At 40.7% G+C, this 14,811-nt stretch overlaps 1 protein-coding gene across 1 annotated transcript; it reads right to left on the bottom strand.

Moving 5' to 3' along the window:
• Positions 1-11,501: 11,501 nt before the first annotated feature.
• Positions 11,502-14,408, bottom strand: six6a (SIX homeobox 6a). Its single transcript, XM_084012668.1, has 2 exons — positions 13,414-14,408; positions 11,502-12,219 (listed from the first exon to the last, which is right to left on the bottom strand). Exons 1-2 carry the CDS (start codon positions 13,983-13,985, stop codon positions 12,054-12,056), a joined length of 738 nt encoding a protein of 245 aa, XP_083868794.1. The 5' UTR covers positions 13,986-14,408; the 3' UTR covers positions 11,502-12,053.
• Between the last annotated feature and the right edge of the window lie 403 nt (positions 14,409-14,811).

Raw genomic sequence — 14,811 nt, 5'->3', positions numbered from 1 at the left:
CCTGATGAAAGAGGGACATTTTTGTAATACGTTACAAGGGGGAAAGACAAAGGACAAGATAAGACGTGTGTAATGTCTATGAAAGAGGACTTGTATAAAAAATGTGGCCAGAAGGCACAGGATCATGTAACATTCTCTTCCAGAGACAAAAAACAGCTCTGGTTGCGAAGAATCAGATATGTATATTTTTGGAGCTCAGAGCGAAAGATGATAGTAGCATTAGTCTCATATATTTGATCGGGAAAGTGACTTCAGTCTGGGACGGGGTTTTTTGATACACAGACTTTCTTAGTTAGTTACCGTCTTTCAAAAAGCATGGAACAGTTTAATTTAAACTTTATATGATATTATATAACCAACATGACTTAAATATTTCTTGGTGATGGGATAGATGACTGATGAAGGAGAGACAAAGTAACAATCAAGGAAATCTTTATTGAATTGTCCTCAAGGAAATTTACAATTTAGAGAAGGAGGAATCCCTTTTTCCATTCTTAAAGGTTACGGTGGTGTAATTCTACACGTTTCTTATTGTCAAAGAATACATAAACTAACAATGTATTGGCTGTTTGCGGCTCTCTGCCTATTGGTTCCTACTGAAGTAAATATTGTAAGTGTCACAAATACGTAGTTTAAGGTTCTATAATTCTCCTAATTAGCTGGTCACTGAAGTATTTAGCAAACGTTCCTCAAACAGGGATAAATAGTGCACTATTTTCTGATGTGGATTAATATACAAATGGTGTTCTGTGAGTATTTACGGGTGTCAGGAGGTGTATAATACTTAAAAGAAAGATGCAGAAACAGTGGTAAACTAGTGCTACTGTGTCTAATGTAAACTGTGTAATGTAAACTTAAGTATTCATGGTTCATTACAAGTATAAAATGTGAAGTTCATTTAAAATGTATTCGTCAGTTAAATAACTAATTTACATTTTTGAAAAGAGGCAGTTCTTTAATCAAATCTCTGTTATTTTTAGAGGATTCATTTCAAAGATTTCAAATTCAGTTTTAAATTAAAAAAAGGAATTGATTCCACTCACATGTGTTGTCTTTGTAGCCAAAGCCTAATATATCTGTTCCATAGACCTTAACTGTAGTTCAAAAGCCTTTAAAAATACATCAGTTGCACTGGGTGGTCATTTAGTTTGAGTCATTCCCAAAAACATCGTTCTGATGGAATACATTTTACTGATTCATTCAAGGCAGAAAGTAGTCCCAAACAATTTCACTATTTCCATCTGTTTGAGTAACATTCAATTAAAAAATGCAATAATTTTAAAAAGTTAAACAATACATTTGTCACAGGTATGACACCCAAGGTAGCAATGGACTGAGACATTGTTGGTTTAGGTCTTTCCTCATCGTTCACAATAAGAAAAATATAGTATAATGTCAACCTCAACCACTGACTTAATAAAGCATTTAAAAAAGGCATCTCAATTTCTCTTCCAGCCCCGGTCATATATTCTACTGTATCCAGAGATTTGTTATGTAGGTAGGTAGCAAACATAAAATAGCCTTGATGGCGTCTTTTAAGGAGCCAGACATAACTAGAGCCATAACGACTGGGTTTGGTATCATATTATGCACATTATTTCACAATAGGATAAATAATTGATAATTCTGCAGACTGTTACCACTATGCTGCTTGTTGTTCTGCTTCCGTATCCAGCCAAGAAAGATCCACGAGTCTAAACAGAGACACATCACTGCTCCGGGCTCAAGGGGCTTTTGGGGAGGGGCAGGGGTGGCAGACACAACAAGAGGAAGTGGTATGGGATATGGGATAATGAAATATACCTCGCACTCCCAAAGGGCATCACCTCACCTATCCTGGGGCTCACAAATAGCTCAAGTATCCAAGCCCCCCTGCTTCACACACATGATCCACAACCCCGCTGTGCCCAAACCACACCCCTGCTACCCTCCACCAGGACCCCGCAGCTATGTGCAGTTTGTACTTTATTTGTTTGCCGTCGTTGGAGTGACAGCAGCCTGAATCTGAGCCGCCATCGCGCTCCCCTCACCCTTCATCTTCACGCTGCAGAGCAGGAGGATGAAATACCCTTCTTGGTTCCACAAAAAAAAGGGAAAATATTCAGGAAATGAAAGTTGTAACACGATCCTCTGTGTGCCAAACGTCTCCCTGAGCAGGGACAAAAGGCCCAGAGAAAAGCTGCTGCTGGGCCGATTTTAGCCTGCGGATGACAGGAGAACAGGGAAAGAGATACACAGAGGGGAAGGAGAGACGAGGAGCCATGAAATTAAGATGAGCAAGGAATTAGGAGTTATCAGGATGCAGTCGGGGGGATGAACCGAAATTATTTCCTCAGACGGTGAAAGAGGAAGCGGGTGCCGCAGTGATGAAACTGGAGTGCTCCTGCAGCCCTCTGTGCTCGGAGCCCCACATCCCACAGATATTCATGCACCAAGCAAAATAAACTTCCCATTCCGGCCCTGCAGTATGTTTTCCAGCAGGCCTCTCCTGAGAGAAAGCCTTCAAGACTCCTCGTTCAGTGCTTGTGGCCCAGGCGAGTGTACCCAAGGCAGAGAGAGAAAGATCAGGGTGAAATAACAGACTTCACTGCCCCACACGGATTTGTATTAATGAAGCAGACCGTGATCATACTTCCATCTCTTTCTGCCATGGCTGGACACCAGCATGAGAGAGAGGGAAATGCTCCCGTCTCAGTGCTGACTGGTGCATTTGCAACATGGTGTCAGCGGCCGGTGGTAATTACCAGGCTCTCTCTGAGTTACCACTCCACCAATGTGCCACCGGCTCTGGTATGCCAGCTAAGCTCTGTTATTAGGCACAGAGCTGCCACTGGACAGTAGGCGGTACTTCAGCAGACACAGGGTCTGTCAGTCCATGCATCTATATACCTATCCATCCATCTGGCCCGTCTGCATAATGAATGATTGTTTTACTACTTACAAAGTACAGGCTGGAGTGCTAAATTAGTAGCATCTTCGTTGTATGTGTGAGACGTGTTTATGTTAAGCGGCGGCTATAATAACTCACAGAAGAGTTGTCATCTCGCTCCCGCAAAATGACTGAAATGTCTTTATTCAGGTTGCATTTTGGAAAACAGTTGGAAAAACATTGATGTGAATCCGCTCACCCATCAAAGAAGCAGCAGAAAAGCAGAAGCCTTCTCATCATCCTCCTGCTGCGTGTCTTCAAACAGACTGCCGCTGCCTGCAGAAGAGGCAAACCTGGAGAAACCTGCAGAGGAGAAGCAGATCAGTTAGTGACATACTTTTAAACAGTTACATTTTACTGGAATGCTTTTTTAAAGTATATGAAGATAGTTCACCTCATAATGTTCACCTCTCTTTTCAAAGTAACACCCACACAAGGACGATTTTAAACAATCACACATAGTGAGTTTGAAGATGTAAAAAGCCCAAATAGTAAACTGGAATAGTTCTGTATAACATTTACAAAAACACACATACATATATTTATTAAATCAGATTGAATACATAAGGGGGGGACAATGAAATTCCCAAATTATTAGCTCATTTTCACCAGCACCATGCATTTTGTGTTGCTTTTAATTGGGAATGTAAATGTTTAAAGTGCAAAACATACAATTCTGACACAGTGGTTTGGTTTTATTCAAAGTCATAAAGGGACCAAACACACTATTTAATGTATCCAACAAGACAAAACAAAGCCAAACAGACGTAAAACATGAGCATGCAGACACACAAATCAAACTAAACAAAACAAAATGTAAACAGCATATGAAACTGATACAGTGCTACTCGTGAAAGTAGGCATAACACAGGATAAAGACACTAAAAGTTTATATATTGTATAGTGATCCTGCTCTGCCCAGACGGCTGAGCCCCTGCTACAGTACCGACTGTGACGTGTAGATTATAGCAGATAGTATTATTCACTACACAACAGTATTTAGTGGCACTTACAATCGCACTGCAATGGCAGTAAAACCTTAAACCAGGAAGCTAGTTTCATACACTAATTGAGATGACAGTAACTCCTCTTGTTTTTATCAGCAATGATAAACTTTGTGTGTGACATTGCCTATACAATATCCTAAATAAAGAATTGCAGGACAGGTTTACTGGAATAAATATGATATGACATGACTACAAAGGTATAAGGAGAATCGTATGACATTGAGTAACCTTGGGGTTGCTTGCAATTTCCTATTCTACTATAATTATTATTTAATGCTATGATAAGAAGCAGTGTCCACTCCTTTCTGAATCACTGATAATATAATTGTAGGGGAATGAAAACTAAGAAACTAAGATAATAAACAAGTCAGCCAAGCGTTTTAAAAGAAGTGCAGTAATATTGTGGCATAGTGATGTTGGTAGAGTGGCCGTGTGGAACGGAAGGATGAGCTGATGATTAGGCAGGTATTGCAGTTCAGTATCGCTGGGACTATTTGGACGTTCTGAAGCTCCGGGACACATGAAGAGCAGACTGGGGTCTCTGCTTCACTCCCTCTGTCTCAGAGTTTGGCAGGTTTATAACTATGACCCAAGAGCATGACTGAGAAAGGCTCAAGGTGCTGAACTTAAACTTGGCGACAGCTGCAGAAACTGGAGACCAGAGAGTTTAAATATAGACCCTTAAAAATCCCAACTAGCGCCCTTGCCCTCCCTCAACACTTTCTTACACATGTACGTTCACACCCTCCACTCAGTAATGCTGTACGCTCATTTACACTCGGGTCCAAATTTACTTGTGGTGTACCTATAGTCTGTATATATACAGTTGTCTATATATTTCTATATATGCATTACAGTTCAATATAAGGGTTAACTAGTCTCTCATTAAATGGAGCAAAAAAAGAGACCTGAATTAAGAAAAACGAAATATAAACTTTGTCCTCTCATCACTTTTATTTATTTCTTAATAAAAGCAGTCATTAAATGTTTTGTTGACTATGTGAGGCTTTTCATTGACATGTTTGACACAAGAATACAAAACTCTGCTGAGTCATTTCCTCTTTACTATGAATCTTGACCACCATCTTGTGGCAAGCGTCAGTACTACAGGTATAGTATAGACACTGCACAGTACACACAATGATCACTGTAACAAAGCTTTTTTTAATTAAAGAAACTAATAAAAGTCAGATGGACTTATTCAAGTATATATACTTAAATAAGATCTACTCATATAAGTATATATTTACATATACACATAAATATATATATGTATATGTTTGGTAAAAAAAACTTGTTCATCGAAAACATTTGTCACGGTGCTTATTTGAGTGAGAGATAGCTGGGCATTGAATTTAAACTTACATTTTTGCTAAGTATTTTTATGAAAATAATATAATATACTTTAAATAACAATAAAATAAATAAAAACAACTGATGAAATAATAAAGATTAAATAAAGAATAAAAGTATGTAAAAACAGCATGAAGATGAATCTCATCACATTTTGGTAGATATCATATTTTTGAGATTAGTGAAGAAAAAAACATTTGAATTTTTTAAATAATATATGCAATTGATCCTTAATATAGCCCCATTTATGAAAAATAAAACAAAACAAAAAATCACTGTATAAAGGTTTACTTTATTAAAGTGTTATATTATTTCTACATCTATTTTTTTTTATGTAAACCCACATAGAGCATTAAATACTTACAAGTTTAGCCAGTGTTTCAGTTCAGGAAATATAAATGTTGATTAATTTAACACAGTAAAAACATATTTTTAACTGAGAGACTCCACACATATCTGCATAAAACAGATAAGTAGGCTCCTATAAAAAAAAGTCTCGTTCTTTAGTCACTGTCGCCATCTAGTGGCCGAATATTGTCCTTCACTCACTGACTTGACAGAAATACACAGCAGTAATTCCTTTCTTGGCAAGCTTAGGTTGTAATTTGCCCTCAGTGTAAAATAGTATATAATTTTGATGGAAAATATAATATTATGAAATGAGATGCAAGTTGAGTCTTACAAATAGTAAAGTTACCGCAACATCTGGTCAAAACAACTGCTTCAGGCCCACGATCCTCAGGGTTCCCCAAAAACCCCAGAATTTGTGGTTATTTTGATTATTTGCACATTTGTTTGACAATATGGAGCACTCTGGCACAATATAAACTAAATGTTGGTGTACTGCATTTCATAGTAACCTAATCTTGAGGCCCAGTCTTGTAAAAGGGCCCTGTGTCAAAATGTAACCCTAATCCAAGTGTTACTAGCATTTACAATGGCTCCGTTGTATTCAAGTGTCCGAGTAAGACATGACAGTATGTGACAGCGATTTGTTAATCTAATTTACACTTCTTCTTCTCGTACTGCGACATGTAAAATGTACGATCAGTAACTGTAATACTTCATATTACTACGTGCATCTCTGCTTTAAGAAAGTATTGCAGGGATGGGACTGCGACACAGGGAAACTAGTCACCCCACGGGTTTTTAAACTCTGGGGCCCCCTAGTGGTTTAATCTGGCCCTGAATATGGATGGACTACATTGCGTCACAATGGTAAAGCCATTAATATTGTAACATTGAAAGGTGAACAAAGACCTGTTACACAACGGTAGCATTGCTACATTGTATTGACATGTTTTCTAATCAAATTTAAAGATCTACTTTCTCAAAGAGCCTCCGGTCTCGGTGGCATTTGACCTCCAGCATGCAGCTTCATCAAATATCTACAAACCAGCCTACTGGATCATTTGTTCATCTCATATTTTGTCATCAGCGCCTGTCAAAACAAAGGCCACTTGCAGCTCCAATAACAGGCGGATGATCCTCGCTGACATTAGCCCTCTTTGTGTGAGCAGAGCAGCCTGATGATGTGAGCGCTGGCTGACTTCACATAATTGCCTCACATTGTCTGCATTGTATCTGCTAACAAACGGCGGATTTGTGAGCGAAGCAGATGAGCCAAGGTTGGAGCGATGTATCGATTCATTGATTGGTCCGCCTGCCGAAAACGAAGCATGGCTCGTCTCGGAGCACATGCACACGATTTCATGCAGAACTAAATGGGGACAGGCAATTTCAGAGGTAAGTTTAAGTTGCAGAAGATGTGAACTCCAGTCCTGGTTCAATATGATCATTAAGTAGCCCTACAGTATATATATATATATATATATATATATATATATATATATGAGGGAGAGAGAGAGAGAGTATAATCATAATCCAGAAAACAGCAATAAGATAATTCTGATCATGGCACTAATTATTGATGAATTAGGTGAAATCTGTCTCTGTCCGTGGTGCTGAAAGTATCCTATAGTGTGAATTCATGGCCCTAAATGTAACTTCTATGGAATATGACTTTCTCAATTTGCATTCAACTGAAGCCTGGGACATGCATTATGTCAAACCCCATCTTTAAATAATTGGGGCATGTCCTTCAGGATTGTTTCCAGGAATTTTAAAGGAATTTATCTTTTACAATCACAATTCATTATTCCGAATATGTTTAGTGAATTGCCTGCTTGGATGAAATATAATATCCTGTGATGTGTAGCTTTATTTGAGCGGTTTCCGGTTTGAAATGATTAGGAAAGCTACTGTAAGTGCTTGATCAACTTCTAGGATCCCACGTGCAATACAGCATGACCACCAGGGGGCGTCCCTAGTCTGCAGTTTCCATGTTTCAGTATTCAACGAGTCCTTCAGAAGATGAAGCACACACACACACACACACACACACGTGCACCATATATGAGATAGTTTCTTATTCTTTGACAAGAAAACATCTCTGATGGAAAGAAAAACATCGGCCAGGTTACAATAACGTACACAAAAGCCTCGAAATAGCTGCATTTCCAAGGTTGGGAAACACTGATGGGAAAAGAGCGGTTTTTCAAATGAATATTTTGATGTCAATCCATGGCCTTTCGCACAATGAGCAGGGAGGAAAAAAGAAGAGAAAAACGCCCGCCGCTGATTTATTTGGTCCTCTGAACAAACTATTTTGATGGCTAGTTTTTCCTTTTTTCAAAAGATCACGCCGCGAGTTCAGGTTTAACCTTGTAAACAACAAGCAACGGGGGTTAAAAAAAGAAGTAGTTGTTGAAGTGCGGATGGGATGGAGAGTGCTTTGGTTGAAAAGGAAGAAGGCGGAGGGGGAGGGGGGGGAGCCCTGCTGAAAAGGACAAGTTTCCCCTGCTGAGTGACCTCGACCAGTTCAGCAGGCGTGTTGAGAGGGGAAAATGTGACGGCGTGACAGTATCACTGTTTGCCCTACACTGCTGCACTATTTTTACGTATTATGAATATTATTTCTTATTATGATTATTATGATTATGCAACGGTATGTATTTGTCCTCTTCATGCAATAGCCTTGATTATAAGGACAAAGCAAAGCAAAGGTCAGGGTCAACAGAGGGGAACCATCCAGTGATGGAACAAGCATTCAGGTCTCTAACATAAGCAAAAAATAAGTCCTGTATTCAAAATGTTGTATTAGCATTAATGTAAAGTACATAAAATATAAATACTCATTATGCAGAACAGCCCCTTTCAGAATTGTTGTTATTGATGCATTAGTGCAGGCATTAGGCGTTCTCATGTTGCAGATGTTAACTGCTCGATTGAACGTGTATGCTGTCAAATAGCCTAATATATAATAATATAAGATCATTTATTAGTTGATTATACACTCAGTGGTCACTACAACTGTACAATATATTGCATTGTATTGTATATATGTGTATTATTGAGGTAAAAGGTGTTGTTGTACTGGACTGGAATATATTGAAAGGTGTTTCAAATTGTTTGTCCTCTCCGTTTACATAAACGAGGGATGCAGAATATTAGAAACACCTCTCGATATAAACGTCACTAACTATGACCTCAATGCTAAATCACACGATTAATACAAAACACATGACAGTGTCAACAAAGACATTATAGGTTTTGTGGCAGAACAATGGTACTGAATTTTATCAGACTGTGCAGGTGCACCCAAATAAAGTGGTCACTGAGTGTATTTCAATCTGGATCTGCAAAGTAACTACAATGTGTGCAATTTACAATGTTTTAAAGAAAAGGAAGAAAGCAGTGCAGTGCAGTGTTTGAGTAAATCACTGTGCAGCCCGCAAGTCAAAAGTTGAGCCTCCATTACAATTAAGCCTACAGGTGTTTGAGTCGCCGGCCGTTTGGCTGAAGTTGGACACGCTGTTTAACGTCTCGTTGAGTTTGTCCATCAATTTGAAAAGGATTGTTTTCTGTGTGTCTATGTTTTAGACAGACAGTCTACTATCCACTATCGCTCACACATTAAAGCTGAGCGGTTATTATAAATAATTATAATGTGTAGGTTTGGTTTGGTCACCTTCATCCTCACAGTTTGGAGAGGAGACAGTTATTTGTCACCAAATAGCTAGTTTAAATTCCTCTCTTCTGGTTTGAGAGATTCTGCTTTATAGAACGTCACGTCCTTAGAAATACAAATCCTCTTTGGACAAACAGGAACTTTGTACTTTCAATGGAAGTGGTGCTTTAAGGTCCTCCCTGCATTTAATTTGTACGTCTCAATCTTATATGATGTTTGCTGTTTTTGTTTGTTTAAATCAGGCTGTGTTTCTTTTATCATTTAATGAAACATTCTCCATGTGATAAAAATATATGAGGATTAGCATATCAATAGCAGGCATTACTTAATTATGTGAGCAGCTTTTTAAACAGTTGGAGGTTTGATTGAAATACCAGTTGCTAATACAGATGCTCTACAGTCCGAGGCCTCCCCGCGCTGTCACTTATCGTGACAAACTAGCGCACTTCACAGCGTCTGCACGCTGAGCGACGTTGACACATTGAGCAACAATACAGACGTATAGTCAAGGCTGCAGCCCGCCCTTCAACACGCGACCGAAGCTGACAGAGCCCCTACTTGTGTGCAAGTTAACCTCACTTATCCACTGAGAACCCTTAACTCGTCAGGATACGCTGGAGCTGAAATGGCCCACTCGCCGAGGCTCTGGCCCGAATACAGGCTGAGACGCAGAACGAACTGTGTCCAGTAAATCTACGTCATCACTGGCGCATATGCGCTGCGCCGAAGAGTCGAGAAACAATCAACTGGTAATTAAAGCCCTTTTGATAGGCCAAGCCATGAGCTCAAGCTGGCGCACGCGCACGCGCGCGCCCCACTAGAGAAGTTGTGATTTCCGTGGCCCCAGACTACCCCTCACAGGAGGCTTTTCTTTGCACTGGGTCCCGCGGTCGCTTCCCTTTACAAAACAGCAGCAGGGCCCCTTTTGTCCGAGCGGGGGACCCCAGACCCATCATTAGCACTGATTACCACTGACCAGTTTGACAACCGTATTGACTGCGAGAAAGACTTTTTCATCTCGTCCCCCCGGTCGTCCTTATTTTCAATAGAAACGGAAATATTCAGCCATTTTGTCTCCGTGGTTTGAAAGAGGAGCAGCAACAAAAAAAAGAAGAAGAAAAAAAAAAAAAAAAAAAAGAACACCCACCCCCCTCCCCTCCAACCCCATTTATTTCCCTTCACTTGTTTCCTCTCTCCATACACATTTAGCTTCTGTGTTGTTGGAGCTGAAAGGCCTTTGTCTGCTTCAGAAGTTACTGTAGCCTAATTAATGGCAAATTGGACGAAACCAGGTGTCTGTCTCATCAGTTGGAAAAGCTCAACTTTAACTTCAGCTTTAGTCCGATTTAACTCTTTTAATGCGGTAAAATGTTTAGTAGAATATGCTGCCCTTAGCTATATTTTCAACCTGGAAGAAAATAATTCCCGGTTGGAAGTGCTGCAGATGTATTCCAACAAAACAATATTACGTATTATAGTATGTTTACACCACTGCAGTAAAAATAAATAGAGTAAGGATTCATTTGTTTAAGTGCCAGATTTAAATAAACATGTAGTCAATTCAAATAAAATAAAAAACAGCAAAAAAACAGAATTTTAAGGTTGCACTGCATGTGTGCATTAATGCTACACAAATCCAATGTCTATAATAATAATATTATTGGCCATGTCTGTCACGTTATGTCACTTTAAGGGATGTATTTTTGCACCATGCAAAGTAAAGTCCGTCTCGGGGAGAATGGAGGAGCTCCTTCCTACATTGTCTGTGCTGCTGCGCGGGCAGAATAAGGCCCATTTCGACAATCTGCTGTGTTTTGATCTCCCTGATCTCTCGCGCAGATCATCCGGGTTAGCGAGTCGGCCTCTCCGTGACCTCTCGCTGTCACCCTGCATTACACGACGCAAAGCATGTTGGCCAATTAGGCCTCGCTCTCCGACGTGTCGGGGAATATAGCACCGTCGTGTCAGAGGCACAAAAAGTTTGCTCCTCACGAAAAAGGATTTTTATATAAGAATATAAATATTTTACAATTCTAGTCATCACGTTTCCTCCCCACACAGCAATAAAAATAACACTAAACGCTATACTCTCTTGATCAACAATTATTTTTATTAAGTTATCTTTACCTTTTTTTTCCTTTTTTTTCCTTTTACTGAAACACATTATTCACTAAAGCGCGCATGCTCAACAGGTCCACCTGTGTACAAGGTAAGTATTAAAAACACCAAGCAAATTAATATGAAATTCGTAGAGACAGAGCAGATCGGTTTTTTTTTTTTAAATAGGCAAATAAACATTATTTATAAAACTTTGAAGGTAAAGTAAAAATATCACAGTTCTTTTTCAACATGAAATACCCACAGAGAACAGCAGGTTAGGCGCTCGGATGCCTTCATCCCCGTTTTTTTGTTGTCATTTTCTCTTCTTTTTTTTTTGACTTCTCATCTCGGGGCGTTGGTTTATTAGTCCGTCAAATATGTTTCGTCCGTATTGAGTTCAGTTATCCACACGTGGGTAAAACGCAAACAAAAAAAATGTAGGCTTAAAAGGAAAAAGAGGCAGTCCGCCGCAGATCACAGATCCCCTCGTGTTTTGGCACCCGTCAAATATCAGTGTGTGTGCGTGTGTGTGGTTGTGTGTGTTTTTTACTCAATGCAGGCACTATGACTTGTTTTATTGGATTGTCTTTCTCTCGCATCCCCCTTTAACTCATCAACACCCTTGATCTGCCCGTCAGATGTCACATTCACTGTCGCTGGAGGTGATGGAGATGGCCGAGGCGGCTGCTTTGCTGGACAGACTGGCCTCCGGACTGGACGAGTTCCCCAGGCGGTCCACGGTGCCGTCCTCGTCCGCCAGGGAGCGAACCGAGCCGCCGGACAGGACCTGCTGCTGGAGTCTGTGCAGAAGACAAGGAGGGACGAGATATGACATAAACACGTCTAGTATTCACACAGTTTAGTTTAGTATTTTTTTCCTCAGAAAACAATTCGGGGGTAAATGAGGAAATCTATTTGTAACAGATCTTTTTTAAACGGAGGGTTATTTTATTTTATATAATGGGCCTCATTTTCTTCTGTTTTATCTATTTTTTAGAGTGTGTGAACAAATACTGAAACAACGAGGAGTGAAACTAATGGAAGGCTACTATCTCAAAACACTACTTTTCTTTCTTTACCTTTATTAAAAAAAACAACACACAATATGGCATTTAATTAACGTAAATTTGACATTTTTTGCAGTTTGCATGGTTGGATAAATCCCATATGAAGACAAATAGCACTACAGTGGTAGACTGTATTGTACTGCAGGCTAAACTAGAATACAAATGGATCGATTACATTCACCAGACTTCGTACTGAGTACTCTGGGCTGTTTCAGCTACATTAAACATAACCAATAAACCCACACAATACGGGCCTACAGATTGGCTTAGATATTTTTTTATGGGAAATCACACCATTTATTATCTAGCTATTTTTTTAAATTAAATTTAAGATATGATATTATCGTCATTATATATAATAAATATGCTTTGGCTAAATAAGCAATCAAATAGGCAGAAAATAACACGTGAATAGAGCGTCCTCTTCATGTAAGCCTAAATGCTGTTATCCAGTATTATGTTCATTTAAATCATTACAATTAAAAGTAAAACCATTTACACAGAGGTAAACATCTATCCAAATAATCTACAATAACTATAGGAAACCATATTTTTTTATTATCACCACTGTGGGCTGGCAATTATCGGCATTTGGAGCCCATAAGAATATGTAATTTCAGACACTGCGAGCAGCATTTATTAGAATAGAATGTATAGAATAGAAAATATAATTATGCCCACCGATTGTAGGATAACACGATTCTGAATCTAATATAAATTATGTGAGGCTGGATAGCTCCAACCACAGTGGGGTCCGGCCTGTTTTGCAATATTAAACCGAAACGTTATTGAATCATATAATGCACACATCGAGCTAGGATGCAGGATGCTTTTTGTTTTTGTTTTTTTAATTTCTATGGCGAAACACGTTGTTTTTTCTGTTGCCCCCACCACAATAAGAAAACATCCAAAATATGCATAGCTCACCTGTTCTTCGCAGCCGCTGCTCTGTCTCTTTGTCTGCGGTTTTTGAACCAGTTTCCTACTTGTGTGGGTGTAAGTCCTGTAGCCTGTGCAAGCTCCCTCTTTTTACTGGGATTCGGGTAGGGATCCTGCAAATACCATTCTCGTAACAAGTGCCGGGTCCTCTCCTTGAAGCAGTGGGTTTTCTGCTCTCCATCCCATATGGTTCTGGGTAGGGGGAACTTCTTCCGCACCCTGTATTTGTCCACCGGTCCCAGCGGGCGTCCCCGCAGCTTCTCAGCCTCCTGGTAGTGAGCTTCGAGCCACAGCGCCTGCAGCTTCGTGTGCGACTCTTTGGTGAACTTGTGGTTCTCCAGGATGTGGTAGAGTTCACGGAAATTGCCGGTGTGGAAGGCGACGACGGCCCGGGCCCTCAGCACCGACTCGTTCTTGTTGAGGACCTCGCAGGCCGCCGGCGCGACGGGCAGCGACCACAGGAAACGGCCGAGACGCTCGACATCCCCGCTCTCCTCCAGAGTCTCGCAGACCCCGGCGACCTGCTGGGGGCTGAAATTCAAGATGGGCAGCTGAAACATGGAGGCTTCTCCCGTGTTTCCCTCTCCCCCTCCTTTCGCCTCTCTCTCTCTCTCTCTCGCTCGCTCCCTCCGCGTCGAGTCCTCCCGCTTCTGCTTCCCGTGCGCCGAGGCAGTCTGAGCGCCCCCCAAAAAAAACAAGGCAATCCCAAAGTTGCCGAACCAATCGCCTGACCAGCCGTGAAAGACGCAGACACCAAGCGCCGCGGAGGAGGAACGATGCTGCGCGGGGCCGGCTAACGCATCCTCGGGCTGGGCAAACTTGGCAGGCAAAGGGCTGAAGGTGCGAGTAAATTAAAGCCGGAGCCGCGATGTATTTGTCAAGGTAGGCTGGGATTGAAAGTAGCCTACGAAAGAATTAAAGCCGCAGCCGAGATGTATTTTTTAAAGGGGGAGAAAAAGACAGTCAAACCCCCTCCGATGATTTCCTATTGGACTTGGCAGATTGGCTGCCCGGTTGCCATGGATGCACGTCAATCACTGTCAAGTTCGGCCAATCAGGCGGAAAGGAGATCTCAGCGCCTCCTTTTTCAAAAAATAATATAAACATTTTGACCTTTTTGCTTCGCGTCTCCAAACGTTTAGCTGCCCCGTCGTGCTTTCCGAGCCCCCCTTGCCTTTGTGTTAAAGAAAGTCTCTTCAGTCTATATAGTCAAGTGCCAAAGCAGGCAAACACGCTCAGCTCAGTCTCTCTTTAGAGCTCTTGAAACGAGCTTCAGACGGCACAGCAAAAAAGACACGTCCCCGCTGAAATAGCTGCCCTGCTCCAAAACCCAACACAGATCATATTAAATGTTAGACAATGTCATATTTACACAGGTGGTTATAA

This window comes from Eutrigla gurnardus (assembly GCF_963514095.1).
Source record: "Eutrigla gurnardus genome assembly, chromosome: 7".
Lineage (NCBI taxonomy): Eukaryota > Metazoa > Chordata > Actinopteri > Perciformes > Triglidae > Eutrigla > Eutrigla gurnardus.
The sequence above is the reverse complement of the archived record's forward strand: the minus strand, read 5'-3'. Positions and strand labels throughout refer to the sequence as shown.